The sequence below is a fragment of the Zootoca vivipara genome, chromosome 2 (assembly GCF_965207765.1).
Source record: "Zootoca vivipara chromosome 2, rZooViv2.hap1.1, whole genome shotgun sequence".
NCBI lineage: Eukaryota > Metazoa > Chordata > Lepidosauria > Squamata > Lacertidae > Zootoca > Zootoca vivipara.
Window position 1 is genome coordinate 81,595,864 of NC_142584.1, and position 15,865 is coordinate 81,611,728.

General features: G+C 45.8%; 1 protein-coding gene across 2 annotated transcripts in view; it reads left to right on the top strand.

Moving 5' to 3' along the window:
• COPG1 (coat protein complex I subunit gamma 1) overlaps positions 1-15,865 on the top strand; it is a 31,086-nt gene that overhangs the window by 2,706 nt on the left and 12,515 nt on the right. For both annotated transcript variants that reach the window (XM_035106430.3, XM_035106429.3), the window contains exons 2-15: positions 2,073-2,125; positions 2,216-2,296; positions 2,958-3,029; positions 4,524-4,603; positions 5,843-5,918; positions 6,147-6,239; positions 6,893-6,979; positions 7,560-7,717; positions 8,423-8,556; positions 9,565-9,632; positions 10,282-10,470; positions 10,589-10,684; positions 13,813-14,056; positions 15,231-15,306. In XM_035106430.3, the coding sequence (XP_034962321.2) occupies positions 2,073-2,125; positions 2,216-2,296; positions 2,958-3,029; positions 4,524-4,603; positions 5,843-5,918; positions 6,147-6,239; positions 6,893-6,979; positions 7,560-7,717; positions 8,423-8,556; positions 9,565-9,632; positions 10,282-10,470; positions 10,589-10,684; positions 13,813-14,056; positions 15,231-15,306 (1,507 nt within the window). The remainder of the gene's footprint in view (positions 1-2,072; positions 2,126-2,215; positions 2,297-2,957; positions 3,030-4,523; positions 4,604-5,842; positions 5,919-6,146; positions 6,240-6,892; positions 6,980-7,559; positions 7,718-8,422; positions 8,557-9,564; positions 9,633-10,281; positions 10,471-10,588; positions 10,685-13,812; positions 14,057-15,230; positions 15,307-15,865) is intronic.

The window sequence follows — 15,865 nt, forward strand, 5'->3', positions numbered from 1 at the left end:
GCGAAAGTGGTAATATTTATCTCATTGAAGAACAGCCAACAGCACCCTAATGAATTGATGAGAAGTCTTCGCTGTTCCTCTCGTTGCCTATAGCAATTCATTTGTCGTCCCAGTTGGGCAGCAATGAAGCTACTAGCACGTTTGTATAGCTAAGCAGGGTCCAGTATGGTTTCGAATTGGATGGTAGGCCGCTTATTGAGATTTCCGCATTGCAAAGGGTTGGGCTAGATCATGCATCCCCTAACTGCGGCCCTCCAGATGTTTTGGCCTACAACTCCCATGATCCGTAGCTAACAGGACCAGTGGTCGGGGGAGATGGGAATTGTAGTCCAAAACATCTGGAGGGCCGAAGTTTGGGAATGCCTGGGCTAGATGATCCTCGAGGTCCCTTATAATTCTACGATTTATATGTGAAATTCTTATTATATAGGACAGGCATCTCCAAACTTTGGCCCTCCAGATGTTTTGGGACTACAACTCCCATCATCCCTAACTAACAGGACCAGTGGTCAGGGATGATGGGAATTGTAGTCCCAAAACATCTGGAGGGCCGAGTTTGGGGGTGCCTGATATAGGAATTCTTTAAGGCATATATGTTTTGGTTGTTGAATTGCTTCAAAATGCTTCATGGGAAGCGATTCATCGGATAAATAAAGGTGATCTTAAGGGAAATGCATCTATATCTCTTGCACATCTTATTTTAATAAGGCTTGAAACTGTTATTATGGTCTTTCTGCACAAGGTTTCTTTTGTTCAACCATAATATACTTTTACTGTACGGTAGTTCAGCAGTTGTATACTTTCCATCACCCCATAGCTGTTCCATTTACGTTGGAACATTTATCTACTGTTTTTGCTCCGTCTCTCCTAACCTCTTAGGCCTCGCTTGGCAACTTATAAAGCCCTTGGCAAGCGCTCTTGAACTGTTTTAGTTGTACAGTTCCAAATGTGACATTAGACAGTCTATAAATAAATAGTGCTTACATTTGACTGGTGAGTTTTTTGCAGGTTTGGAGAGAAAGCAAAATGACACCTTCTCCTTTCCTCTCTGTGTGTATAAGGCAAGTGCCTGTCGAGTGGTTTCTCTCTCCATCTTTATTTCAAACATGGCACAGCTTTGTTGATGGATGTCTGCAAGCCACCCTTCTTTTGAAACAATAGGGATGCTCATTTTAGGGCAGTACCTTGGGTGGCTGAGGGAACAGCTAATGAATTTGTTTGGCAAGATATGTTGAATACCTAAGTCACCGACAACTGAGTTTCTTTTGTGTGTAAGCTGTGAGTACAAAGGAAACTGCCTTATGCCAAGCCTGGCCATTGGTCAGTCTAGCTCGGTATTGCTGACTCTGGTGGGCAGCAACTCTTCAAAGTTTCCAGACAGAAGACATTTTCAGCTCTGATGGGAGATGCTGGGATTTGAACCTGTTTTATTCTACATGCAATGCATATGCTCAGCTATAAACTGTAGATGAGACAGGGCTGCATAAATTTTATTTGTTTTGTTTTGTTTTTGGTTGTATACTTTATTGTTTTTTCTTTTTCAGCAAAGGACTGGGAAGTGGTATTTGAATTAATAGAATATCAGACATAGGGTTAATGGGTGTACCTATCTTGAGGTTAATAGCAACGGGGGGGGGGGTTGAACCTGAGACCTTGTTCATGCAAAGCCTGTACTCTGTCGCTGAGTTATGAGATCTTCTCCCATCACAAGTTTTTCTGTATGTAAGACTCCTTTTACAGAGCTGGTAAATTTCCAAGCTTCTGGTTGCTCAAGTAGCTAAATATATCTAAACTTTTTGAAATACTTCCTTTGGGTTGGTTACAATGGTGTTAGTTGCATATAGCTTGTCAGCCTCAATATATGGGATGATTTGTAGAGGTCTTAGCCTGCCACATATGAGGAATTCCCAGATCTACATTAAAAGTTTTTTTTTTTTTGAGGATTCCAAGGTGATAAATATTCACCCCAGCAAAGTCGATGGTGACTGAAATTCAGGCTTTCCAGCTTACTGGATTTTACACATAGTGAAAAAACCTTGGTCATGATCACATTTGATGTTCCTTTGTTGCAGGTGGGGGTTCCAATCCATTCCAACACTTAGAGAAAAGTGCTGTGCTGCAAGAAGTAAGTTCTTTAACAATGCCAGTCTTTTTCTCAAGGTAACACATTTTGGCATATCTCTGAGATCTCATTCATTCACATCTTTCTTCCTAGGCTCGAGTATTCAATGAGACCCCTATAAACCCTCGGAAATGTGCTCACATACTCACCAAGATTTTGTATCTCATAAACCAGGTAATGGGGAGCCTTTTATTTTTCCATTTACAATGGTTTCTTCTCTATGTTAAACCAGAACTTGTCTGCTAATGTGTAGAGTTTGTGCTGTGCTGCTTGGAAGAACGACTGTTTCAATAGCAGTGGGTTGTGAATTGTTTTGGTAGTGCTTCCTTTTCCCCCTCCAGGCTGATGAAGCAGGTACCGTCATCAAGCAGCAACCAAGTAGCCTGTGCCAGTTCTCAAAGTGACTCTCTTTTGAAGAGGTAGTTGGTTCTTTCCACCTGGGAAGGTAGCCTTCCAGCAATTCCTGTAGCCAAGCTGGTGCCAAAGGCATTGCTCTGCTTTCCTTTGGACCACATCAGTGAGGCCAAGAGGGAGGTCTTGTTGCCTGGGCAGCCCAGGCCCTCCATAAACACTTCCCAGGCTTACTCTCCAGGGAGACATACAGATGCCAGCAAGAAGCTCTTGTGGCCGGGCTCCTTTTCCACAAAGATGATGTTAACAAAGTTGCTTCTTTCTGACCTCCCAGCCGAGGCAAACTATTGACATGAACTTCCCTCTGTTGCTTAAAGCGATTGCTAATGTAGATGTGATTTCTGCGGCAATGCTCACTGCGGTTTATTCCACCACTGATTCTAGTTGCTAATAAATGTTGATGGGTTTCTTCCCTGCGTTCCAGGGGGAGCACCTTGGTGTGATGGAAGCCACAGAATCCTTCTTTGCAATGACCAAGCTGTTCCAGTCCAATGATGTAAGCATGCCAAGTCTGCCTCTATATGTTCACATAGGGAAGGGGAAGAGTATGGAAGGCCTGTCCTTTAGTGCAGGGCTGTTCAGCCTCCAAGAGGCTGCGATCTACTCCCACTATAAAACAACTGGCAGTGATCTACCCATTGGGTTGTCCAAAGTTGTTGAGCTTTTTTATAGGGAGCCAGAAGAGTTGTTGAGCTGAGGGTCCCAGGATCAACCACGGACGTCGCACAATCAACCTGTTGGACAGGCCTGCTTTAGTGTGCAGTCCTGGGCACTTTGGCAAAATGGTGGGGTGGCAGGTCCACTCCCAAAATGGCCTGAAGCCATTGTTACATTTGTTTCTCATCCTATATAATAATATGCAAGTGTCCCTGCGTCCAGTCCCTGTGTCCCGTGTGTCCCTGGGGTACTGCGCATGTACCCCAGAGACACAGGGATTGGACGGAGAGACAGAACGCGCACACCCGCGCTCTCTCCCCCCCCCCCTGCCTACCGTTTAATCCGCTTAGTCTGGGTGCTCCGCTGAGCCCAGCTGGGCAGCGGGCGCCCAAGAAAAGGCCGTGATTCGGCCTCTTTCTGTGGCGGCGGCGCGTTGGGGGGGCGGCTAGCCCCTCCCACAGCCGCCGCTTCGTTGGGGCGCTCCGCTGAGCCCAGCTGGGCAGCGGGCGCCCAGAAGAAGGCGCAATTCGGCCTCTTTCTGTGGCGGCGGCACGTGGGGGGGGCGGCTAGCCCCTCCCACAGCCGCCGCTTCGTTGGGTCGCTCCGCTGAGCCCAGCTGGGCAGTGGGCGCCCAGAAGAAGGCCACAATTTGGCCTCTTTCTGTGGCGGCGGCGCGTGGGGGGGGGCGGCTAGCCCCTCCCACAGCCGCCGCTTCGGCGGGGCTGCACACCCGTACCTCTTTGCTTTGCACACTAAAAAACAATAAAATCTGTTCTAGCGCCCGTTTATTTTAACGGGCTGAATTCCACTAGTAGAATCATAGATTTGCAGAGTTGGACCCAAGGGTCATCTACTGCAACCTCCTGCAATGCAGGAATCTCAACTGAAGCATCCATGACAGGTGGCCATCCAACCTTTGCTCATATGATATATTGGTCAAGTGCAGTCATGGAAACATAGGAAGTTGTCTTATAACAAACCCGACTGTTAGTCCATCTAGCTCAGTATAGCCTACACTGATTGGCAGTGGTTGTCCAGGATTTCAAACAACAAATCTATTCCAGCCCGACCTGGGGATGCTGAGGGTTGAACCTGGACCTTCTGCATGCAAAGCAGATGCTCTGTCACTGAGCTATGACTCATACCAAAATATGTTCTGGGTGAGCCAATAGCAAAACGTTTGGTGACTCTTGTCCCCCCCCCCGAAATGATAGCAATATTGATTGATTATTGATTGATTGATAGCCCACTCTTCCTCCTAAAGGATCCCAGGGCAGTGGCATTATACCCTGTCCATTTTTTATGCATCTTATCTTCCTTGTTTTTCTGCCAGCCAACTCTCCGCAGAATGTGCTACCTGACCATCAAAGAGATGTCCAGCCTCTCAGAGGATGTCATCATTGTGACTAGCAGGTGATTCCTTCTCAAGCTGTTCTCCATGCGACTGTTTCCCTTTTTTAATTTAAGGTGTGTGTGTGTGTGTCCTGAGATCCTCTTAGCCTTGTAGGGTTGGCAGCACTGCCTATAGGAAACAATGAAATTGGTGGGTGTTTGAGAGGAATAAATGATCTTATTGAAAAAGGGTATTGAAAGACAGATGCTGAAGTCCTCTCAGTGCGGTTGGCTGCCTCCAATCCTTGAGCAATCCAAGCATGTTCACTGCAGCTGGGAAATCAAGACAAAACAACAAGATAATAGTGCCTTCTTTCTTTTCCTCCTCTTAAAAAACAACCTATTGCTTTTTTATCCCGTGGGTACTTTCATGAGTATCTTTCTAGCATATGTGGAGATAAGGAATGTTTTGACTTAGTAGAAACTGTTAACAGCAATGTTTGCAGGCAAATTTGAGCAGTAGTTTGCACCTTCCTTTTGAGTGTGTGAGCGCATGCACATTTTGAAAGACAACGAACCACATTGTTAAGGTGTAGCAACTCCTATTTTAGCTTTTGTGCTGTATCTTGTGATTTACGTATTAGCTGCTTTCCTGCCCCCAATGCACATGTTGCGAAATCATCAGTTTCATTAAGTAACAGGCTACCATAACTTCTCTATTAGAAATACACTCAAGGATTGACAGGGGTACACATTATCACATTTATTGTGGCCCTTTGTGCCACTCCCACAAAGGCATTTCCATCTTGTTGAGAACGTGCATCAGTTTCTTCCGGCCTGCAGCTCTTCTTGTGGAGGTGGTGGTGGAGAGGGGATTAACAAAATCTATCCTTCTGGCAAACTGGGAATGTCCCCTCACTCACCCAAGTTTAGGATATTCCACCATTCTTCAGCAGAGTTTCTTTCTCTTTGAGAAAAATAAGTGGCTCACGTAAATGTAAACAAGCTTTAATAATAAACTGAGAGAAAACTGTAGCAAAATAACATGATGAGTGAGACTAAAACAACATCGTGAGTCGAGCCTGAGGCAAGAAAACAAGAAGAGGCAGTTGGTCGCTCTTAACTGACATTCTTAACTGAACATAACGGTTCACACAGAAGGGAAGGGCTGATTCCGGGGCAGAACACGCAAGCCCCTCCCAACAGATACCAAACATTCTACTGATCAAATTAGGTCCCAGTGTTTTTCTTACAGCTCTCGCCACTGTTGCCTACTGTTTCTGAAAGCAGTCCTAAAAACTTTTCCCTATTTTAATCCAGTTTAACCAAAGATATGACGGGGAAGGATGACAACTACAGAGGCCCTGCTGTACGAGCCCTCTGCCAGATTACCGATGTAAGTGCCGCAGTGTAATTCTTTGCTGGCGGATCTTTTTCTCCCCCGCTACCCCTGCTGTCTTTCCCCATCCTTCCAATCACTCTCTCTTGAGTCCCCCTCTACTCCGTTGCTTCCTGACTCGCTTGCTACTTTTTTTGTTCATTTTGTCCCTTCTCTGAAGTCCTCCTGCCAAATGGCCTCCTGTTTCTGCTCTCACAAGCATCTCTCGCTTTGCCATCCCCGCAGACGACCATGCTGCAGGCCATCGAGCGCTACATGAAGCAGGCGATTGTGGACAAGGTGCCCAGTGTCTCCAGCTCTGCCCTTGTGTCGTCTTTGGTACGTAGGTGCTTGACACACAGCCTGTGCCCCGAGCGAGAAAGGCCTGTGTTCAGATAGCCGGATTGTTACATTGTTTGCACATCTGTAATAATAATGGTATACACTTCTTTTTGCGAAAAGCTCGGACGGAGAATGTACTTCTTTCCAGGAACTCAGAGTGTCTCTGTTCTTGGTCTCTTGGTGGTCCATTGCTGCATTTTTTGGGAAGAAGCAGTGACGTTCTGAAATTTGTTGTTGTTGTTTAGTCGTTTAATCGTGTCCAACTCTTCGTGACCCCATGGACCATAGCACGCCAGGCACTCCTGTCTTGCACTGCCTCCCGCAGTTTGGTCAAACTCATGTTCGTAGCTTCGAGAACACTGTCCAACCATCTCGTCCTCTGTCGTCCCCTTCTCCTAGTGCCCTCTGAAATTTATACCTTCTGCCAAATTGCTTTTCAGAAGCATTACCTTCCTGAGTTCTGAGACTGTTTCAAGCCATAGATGGAAAGGGGGCGATGGTGATAGGCTGACATTAACATGCAGCTCATAGAGCCTAAAACTTGTGCCAGATCTTTCTGGGGTCTTCCCTTGCCTCTGCTGGAAGGACCCTTATTTGGATTGCAAAGGCCACTTCTTTATGTGCCTCCTTGTTGTTATTTTTCTTGACAGCATCTTCTGAAAACAAGCTTTGATGTGGTAAAACGCTGGGTGAATGAGGCTCAGGAGGCAGCTTCGAGTGATAATATCATGGTCCAGGTAAGAATCTTAAAGCCACTTTCAGTCATTTTTTAAAAATGGCATTGAATTTTAGGTGCGTGTTTCTGGGTTGATTTGGTCTGCTGGCTAAACTTGACCCACCAGGGGTTCATATGTGCCCCACATGTCCTTTTCCCCCAAACCACACCAACCTGCCTTCTACACGATGTCCTATGTGATGTTGGGGGGGGGGCAGGTAGAGATATGGCTGCCAGTTCAAAAGCAGAAATCTCAAAGTGCAGACTCTACTACCCATTGGCTGGCGAAGCTTGGTGCGCTTAAAGGCACCACATAGTGTTCTTTACAAGATAGGCGACACTTCCAGCTCTATAATTCTATGATTCTAAGCACAGTGTGGTGCTTTGAAGTCTCAGCTTTGGGACTTCAAAGTGCCCAATCCCTTGACATCACAGTGATGTCTGGTGAGTGACAGGTGGACTACCACACCCACCTGTCACATTTGGCCCTGATATAGCTAGGATCTCATGAGGTTCTGGCCTGTGAAGCAAAAAACAAACAAACGTGGAAATAACCTTGACCCTGATAAGACCCATTTTTCCTTTTCATTAATGTCTTCCAGTATCATGCCCTTGGCTTGCTATATCACGTGCGCAAAAATGACCGCTTGGCTGTCAACAAAATGCTGAACAAGTTCATGCGCCATGGCTTAAAATCGCCTTTTGCCTATTGCATGATGATCCGAGTGGCCAGCAAACTGCTGGAAGAAGAAGCTGGAGGGTAAGTCCTACTGCTTGCTATTGTTTCTACATCCCAGGAAAAAACATTTTGCATAGTGCTACACCAAACGTTCTTCAAATTTGATTTTGGGGTTTATTTTAAAGTGTTGGACGGTTTCCCCAAAGCACCTGCAAGTCTTGCCTTTCTTACGTTAGCATCATTAAAATGAAAAAAAGTGATCTCCTGCTTCTAAGAAAGTAGGAAGTCCATTATAGGAACATAGGAAGTTGCTTTGTACTGAGTCAGACCATTGGTCCATCTAGACCAGTACTGCCTGCACTGACTGGCAGCAGCTGTCCAGGATTTCAGGCGGGAGTCTCTCCCAACCCTACCTGGAGATGTCGGGGATTGAACCTGGGACCTTCTGCTTGCAAGGTGGGTGCTCTACGGTTGAGCTGCGTCCTTTCCCCAATCAGTTTTGGCTGCATTAGAACAGCACTGAGAGCAAGGAAAGCTATTTGGGCTGGGAGACATGGCCCTTGATGATACTGCCTTGCAACCAGATCTGATTCCTCCCACCCTCTAAAAATCATATGCCGCTCAATGGTGGCAAAAAACCCTTCAGGTGGTTAATACACCTCCAGGTAGTTAGGTCACTTCCGAAAGTTCAGTTTGCTTTCCCAGTGGACAGCCATGCAAGTTTTTAAGTCAAGCCGTTGGCCTATGCGTGGGAACCTGACTCCTCCTCCTCTTTTGGTGTCCTAGCCGTGACAGTCCCCTGTTTGATTTCATTGAGAGCTGCTTACGGAACAAGCATGAGATGGTGGTCTATGAAGCTGCATCTGCCATTGTTAACCTGCCCAGCTGCTCGGCTAAAGAACTGGCGCCGGCTGTGTCCGGTAAGTCTTTTCATTGTTGAAGAAAAGGGGAGGCTTGCTGGACACGTGCCATTTTGGCTTACTGGTCGTAAAACTGAAGTCTCACTGTCAATGAAAAGCACTCCCTTGCTGGGTTCAGTGCAGGATTCTCCAGCATCTTGTGGGTTGCTGTGTGTTGCAAAGCAGGCCTGTGAGTGCTGTAGGATAACATCAGCAAAGTGACATGCAGGCAGGCTCATTGATTGAGATGGTGCATTTGAGCCCTGGGAAGATTGGATATGTGATGTAAGAAAGCCTTTGCCTAATATTAGGCACCAGGCCAAAATGTTCCTCTTTAACCAGGCCTTTGCTTGATTTCATTGACATCTTATGCCCTTTTTAAATGTGTTAGGAGGGGGTGTTATTGAGTGATTGTTGTTTTTATTTTGATTATGTACTTTGTGGTTTTATAGTCTGATTTTATCCTGTGAACTGCCCTGAGACCATTGGGTATAGGGTAGTATAATAATGATAATAATAATAATAATAATAATAATAATAATAATAATAATAATAATAAAATATTTGCTAAGAAAAGTGTACTCTAAAAGGAATCAAAATCCACTGTGAATAGTAAGAGAGGCGTAAGTGAGTGGATGAACCACAACTTGATGCAGGAACAAAAACCTGGTCATGTCTTGTCATCTCCAACAGACAGCATCAACCAGGGGTAGCTAACATTGTGCCCCCCAGATTTTGTCAGACCTCAACTCCCATCATCCCCAGGCAGGCTGGTCAGTGGTCAGGAATGATGGGAATTGTAGTCTAGGAACATCTTGAGGGCACCACATTGACTATCCCAGCTTGGATTTGGTGACTGGTGGACAAAGCAATGTGCATTTGCCTCCTCTGGGGATGAGAGAAATATGTCTCTTCTGCAAACTTCTTGTGTTCCAGTTTCACACCTTATGCAGGCTGTGATCTGAATCGTTGCAGTATGGCTGATGTGGCCATCTTGCAAATAATACTCTATTATTATTAATTTTGCAGTGTTGCAATTGTTCTGCAGTTCACCCAAAGCAGCACTTCGCTATGCAGCAGTCCGAACCCTCAACAAGGTAAGAAAGCTCATTTTTTAAAAAGTAAGACAGCTCAAAGAACTCTGACCAATTGGGTTTGCCTAGTTGGGTAGGGCTAAATTCTTAGTCTTTGGATAGGTAAAATAATAAAAAAGAAGTACCATTGATCCTATGAGACCAGCTGATAGGAATAGATTTCACCGGTTCTTTGAACCACCTCTCTGGTTATGTGTCCATTTTTTTGTTTTCTGAGCTGTGGTTTAAGAAGCTGGGAACATGTTTTGAGGCCCACATACTTCTTCCCCTGCATACTGTCTTAATTTTAAGTTGCAGCTCCTTTTTGCATCCCAAACAAGAAAATCTGGGTCAGCGTTCCACTAACCAGGATCAACTGTGAAGATTTGTGTTACTAAACTGGCATTAAACCACAGCATTAAACTGCATGTTGTATGCAAGGTGGAACTGTAGCTCAAAGATAGCAAGACAAGAGCTGAAGTTGGAGCACAACAAAAAACAGTTTAATAAATGGCAGTTTATTTGTGTCAGAAACTTTATGATTATTTCCCATTGTGCCGGAATTGTGAACTCTCCCAGGGGCTGTTTTATTGTAGATACTACTCTATATTGATGCTTATAAGTTCAGCCAGCCTGCAGGGAGCAAATTCTTCATTCTGTTCCTCACCGCTAGGTTGCTATGAAGCACCCGTCTGCTGTGACCGCCTGCAATCTTGATTTGGAGAATCTGGTCACAGACTCCAACCGCAGCATTGCTACCCTGGCCATCACCACCCTGCTGAAAACCGGCAGCGAAAGTAGCATTGACCGGCTCATGAAGCAGATCTCCTCTTTTATGTCTGAAATCTCCGACGAGTTCAAGGTATGGAAAGACTCGTGTCTGGGGCTTTTATTGCGCTTTTCTGCTTGTGGGATGTGGGCTGGTGTGAGGCGCAACTCCGGTCATTCAGTGTGCTTGTTGCATTCCATCTTCTTTCCAGGTTGTTGTGGTACAGGCCATCAGCGCCCTCTGTCAGAAGTATCCACGCAAGCATGCCGTCCTCATGAACTTCCTCTTCACAATGCTGCGTGAGGAGGTAAGTGTCGCCGTTTGCATTGCTCTCCTCATGATTGGCTCAGGGCGATCTTTCTCCTGCAGCCTCTGCTACCCAAAATGGAAGCCTGCGTGACAGAAATATGACTAGCTTCAGGTTACAGCCTGGACTGCAGGAATCTAATACACTGTAGAAGTCTTTTAACTCAGTACGTTTCCGAGCACAATTCATAGTGTTTGTGCTGACTTTTAAAGCCCTAGACGGCCTCAGCCCAGTATATCTGAAGGAGCGTCTCCACCCCCATTGTTCTGCCCGGACACTGAGGTCCAGTGCTGAAGGCCTTCTGGTGGTTCCCTCACTGCAAGAAGTGAGGTTACAGGGAACCAGGCAGAGGGCCTTCTTGGTAGTGGTGCCCACCCTGTGGAATGCCCTCCCATCAGATGTCAAGGAAATAAACAACTATCTGACTCTTAGAAGGCAGCCCTGTTTAGGGAAGTTTTTAATGTTTGATCTTTTATCACTTCTTTATTATTATTCTGTTGGGAGCCACCCAGAGTGGCTAGGATAACCCAGCCAGATGGGTGGGGTATAAATAATAATAATAATAATAATAATAATAATAATAATATTGATGATGATAATAAGTATTTATCCACTTGAATAATGTCAGTCAGATGATACTACTGCTCGCAGGGCAATTGCCTACTGCAGGCATGATACTTGCTTGTCAATATTAGCTAAATCCCACTCACCATTTCCTGCAGAAAAGCATTGCTTCCTGATTATGCTGTACTTATTTGTAGACTGGATGTGATGAACAAGGCCCGTTTGTGTGTGTGTAGGTGTGTGTGTTTTAATGGGCTTGGGCGTCAAACATGTTGGTGGAGCAGGCACACCAGCCCTGCCCCAACATCTCCACCTACTTCACTCCTGACTTTTCTGTGGTGTGAGGCAAGGTCTGAAAGGGGCTTCCAGCAACCTTTGGAGAACGTCCTTAGAAACCTCTGCATGACTGGTGACCTTGATAAAGGCAAAGCAGTCACAAGGAGACTTTTACATGGATTTAGTCAGGCATGCTGAGAAGACCACATCAGACCTTCCCACTCAACATGGATCAGGTATCTGACGAAGTGTGCATGCACACGGAAGCTCATACCAATGACAAACTTAGTTGGTCTCTAAGGTGCTACTGGAAGGAATTTTTTTTATTTTTTGTTTCGACTACGTCAGACCAACATGGCTACTTACCTGTAACAGGTACACACACAAGTGCGCATGAGTGTAAATAAGGCTACAGTTTGTTTTGAAGGATTTTCCAAGGTGTTGCCTGGTGTTCGATTTTTTTTTATCAGCCTGTCTCCATATTTTAGATTAGGGAAAGGGAGATGTTTTGGGTCCATGGGCCATGTCCTTATCAGAATTGGCCTTGTGGACCAAATTTGACAGGTGGGTGCTAGTTTTGCCAGCCCTGGGTGCTAGTTGCCACCTGTCTTGCACCAGCGCCCAGCCAGTTGTTGACCATTTCAGCACACTTCCCTCCACCTGAAAATCTGCTCTTGGCAATCTTATTTGCAGCCTGAGTTATATCAGCTTTTTCCTTTGCCAGTGCCACAGTGCTTGCCAAGGAATGAGTTACCCCTTTAAGCATTTTCACAGGCAGATCACCAACAGAAGTCAATTATTTTTCCAGATACTTTTTTTCTTTAAAAAAGCAATCTGATTGCAATGTCTGTTTTTCTAAATATATTAACCAGCTGCCAATATTTTCAGTTGTATTGCTTTCTGGTAAGATCTGGATAATATTACGACTGTTAAGGCTGATTTTTCTTTCCCTCTGACAATGGGATGTTCTGTTCTGATAGCTTTTTGTGTGGATGGAGAGTATCGTCCCGAGTATTCTGGCTTCAGATGTTCCTCCCATTCAGTTTATTCCTAATGGCTCCAGGGCAAACAATCTGAGACGGCTGCAGCTTCAAATATGGACCGAACTTTAGATGAGGCAGCACATTTTTAAATCCTATAGGGCAAACAATGGTCTCTTTCCCTGCAAACATAGCCTATTCTACTTGTAATAACCAGCTGCTGGTTGTATCAGGGAAGATGAAATGTTCTTGTTTTCCTAGTATGTCATTTTATGAAATAATCCAATATTCTGTTTATTTGGGGGCTTCGTGGACATGAAAATATTATTGCTTGATGGGCTGTCCCACCTCTGTCCATCCATTCTGTTTGATATGTGCCTTAATTTTGTTCTTGAAAACCTTCCTGCCAATGCTGTGATTTATAGCCAGTCCCTGGGGACTCTTCAGCAGAAGATTTAGGTTTGGAACAGAAGAAATGCAGAGCTTCAAAACCCAGCGCTCTGCATGCTGGAGGCTGTACTCAGGGTGCCTCCAGGCTGTCAGTGTTTTGTGGAAGGGATTCAGGCGCTTTGCTGGATCATTAGCTTTATGCAATTTAAGTGGATTAAAGTGTTCTGTCTCCCTAGCACAACAAATCCACTTTTTAAAAAGGACACTCTTCGATTTGGAAAGTGACAGCGAAGTGCGCTGAAGTGCGAGTTGAACAAATGATTAATGGGAAGGTATCTAACTACCCAGCAAGCAAATTGGGATGAGTGTAGGATGAATGCTCATTGTAGGGACATTCATGCCAGCACAGATTGGACTTGATCTAATCTCTGTATAAGCTTTGTGCAGACAAAGTGGGAAGAATGCTGAATAAACAGGTTGTCTTGAACAGGTTGTCTAAGGCTTTTCCTTTTGCACCTGTGCCTTCCGGTAAAGTCTGTCTCTGCACTTTTTCCAGGCTTTTATTCTCAGCCGTATGAATGAGAAACCCTTTTTGGTATCCCATTTTCTTTTTCCAACAGAAGGCAGCAAGCAAAAGAATTATAAAAATGCAAATTGGTTGGAGCAGGACAATGGAACAGGCAGGGTAGGTGGCAGGGTGTCCCTTTATAAAAGGAAAGCCTAAAATCCTAAAGATTCCAGACTCTTTGCTAAACAGTGCAGATGAGTAAGCGCCCTGACGCCCTCTTGCCTTGAAGTGCAGGTGAAAATTCATTATTACCCAGTAGCTTTTCTTTTCTTTTTAAGAAAGCTACTGTAAAAATAGAGCAACTATCCTCCACTGAGCTTTCACCCTGACTCATTCATGTTCCTGTCCAGGGTGGCTTTGAGTACAAGCGAGCCATTGTTGAATGTATCATCGGCATCATTGAGGAGAACTCTGAGAGCAAGGAAACCGGACTCTCCCACCTGTGCGAGTTCATTGAAGACTGCGAGTTCACCGTCCTGGCCACCCGCATTCTCCACCTGCTGGGCCAGGAAGGGCCTAAGACCAACAACCCTTCAAAGTACATTCGTTTCATTTACAACAGAGTCGTCTTGGAACACGAGGAAGTCAGGGCAGGTACATGCACACATACAAGGAGCTTAGGTTGTCGGTCATTCTAGCTCAGGGTCGTCTGGGCTGCCTGGCTGTGGCTCTCCAGGATTCAGGCAGGCAGGAGTCTTTCCTGTCCAGAGGTGCCTGGATTGGAACCTGGGACCTACTGCCTGCAGAGCATGACAGCCTCTCCTCTTTATGCTGTCGGGGGTAATAGAGCTTTCCTGACTTGAAATCAAATCAAGGTAAATGGTCACTTGGGACCAGGGTTTAAATTTTAAAATAGGAACATTGCTTGATTTTTTTTCTGAACATTTTTATCCTTATGAAGCAAGGATGGGGAACCTGTAAGTCTCCAGGTGCTGTTTGGCTCCAACTCCCATCAGCCCCAGCTGGAAGGGACAATGGACAGGGATGGTGGAAATTGTAGTTCAGTAGCATCTGATGTAAAGAATGCACTGAGAAAGAGCGCTGATACTTTACATGTTATAAGAGGATATCGGCTGCAAGGGATAGTTCAGATAATTCTGTTATATGAGGTTCTAATGATAACATACAAGCGATTTGTTCCTAGTTCAGTCTTGTGAATATATTCCTATTCCATGCTTGGCTAAACCTTTAAGGCAGTGGTTTTCAACCAATGTGCCGTGGCACCCTGGGGTGCCTTGAATGATGGTGTGGGGTGCTGCAGGCAACATTGGCCTCTGTCCCTCTCTCCTTCCCTCCCTCCTCTGATGCCCTCTCGCATCTCTGCCTCTCAAAGGCTCGCACAGCTGTTTGTTGCAGCAGCCCTGGCTACAAGCTCTCCAGGTGAATGATGCCTCTGGGGCTGGCCAGGGGTTGCTTCCCAGCCCCCTGTGAGGCAGTGTGAGGAGGCACCTCTCTTGGGACAGGGGAAGCAGCTCAGGGACCAGGAGCGGCAGCTGCAGCTGCCCAGAGGACTCCCAAGGAGAGGGAAGCAGAGAGGAGGCTGAGGGAAAACTCCACAAGGGAGGATGTTCAAAAAAGGGTGAGAGGCTGCCAGCTCTACAGGCAAGGGGTGACATAACTGGGCTCCTGAGCCCCACAAGGATGCCGCAGAAAGAAGGTAGCTGGTCAAGGCAGCCGTGGACCCAAAAAGGTTGAAAATGTCCACTGTAAGGGTCTTCCCACCCTGTCTTCTCCAGCTGATCATCCCTCTTTCCTTTCTTTCTTACAGGTGCTGTGAGTGCTCTGGCTAAATTTGGGGCTCAGAATGAAGAAATGCTCCCCAGTGTCCTCGTGTTGCTGAAGAGGTGAGTTGGGATTAGAGCAGCAGGACCACATAGATCTAACCCAAAACATCCAAGGACGTGTCCGCACCTTCCTTGTTCAGTACTTCAACACCAGGCAGAAACACAAAAAAGTCTCCCTGGGAAAGATGGGCAGTTTTTTGCTGTTGAGACAGCTCTGGAAAAAAAGCAGACATGCTGGCTGTGTGGCCCCTAAGCTGATTTCATAATTACTCCTGCTGCTGTGTGGGAATCTGATTGGATGTGAAAGTCCTGCTGATTTTCCCCAAGCAAACGATGCACAGACCTGCTTTAAATTTCTGGCTTTCTTCTGATTTAGAAAAAAACTGGCTGGCTGGTCAGTGCTACTGGAAACCCAGCCAGATAGGTGGGGGGTATAAATAATAAGTAGTAGTAGTAGTTGTTGTTGTTGTTGTTGTTGTTGTTGTTGTTGTTATACCACTGCAGCAAGGACTGTTGCTGTTGGATCCATGTCCCTGGCCAAAGAGGCAGAGCAGACAGAATCGAGACATCAGGGTTTCAGGCGGCCGGATTTGAGGATAGAACCAGTGCAGAAGGCTTA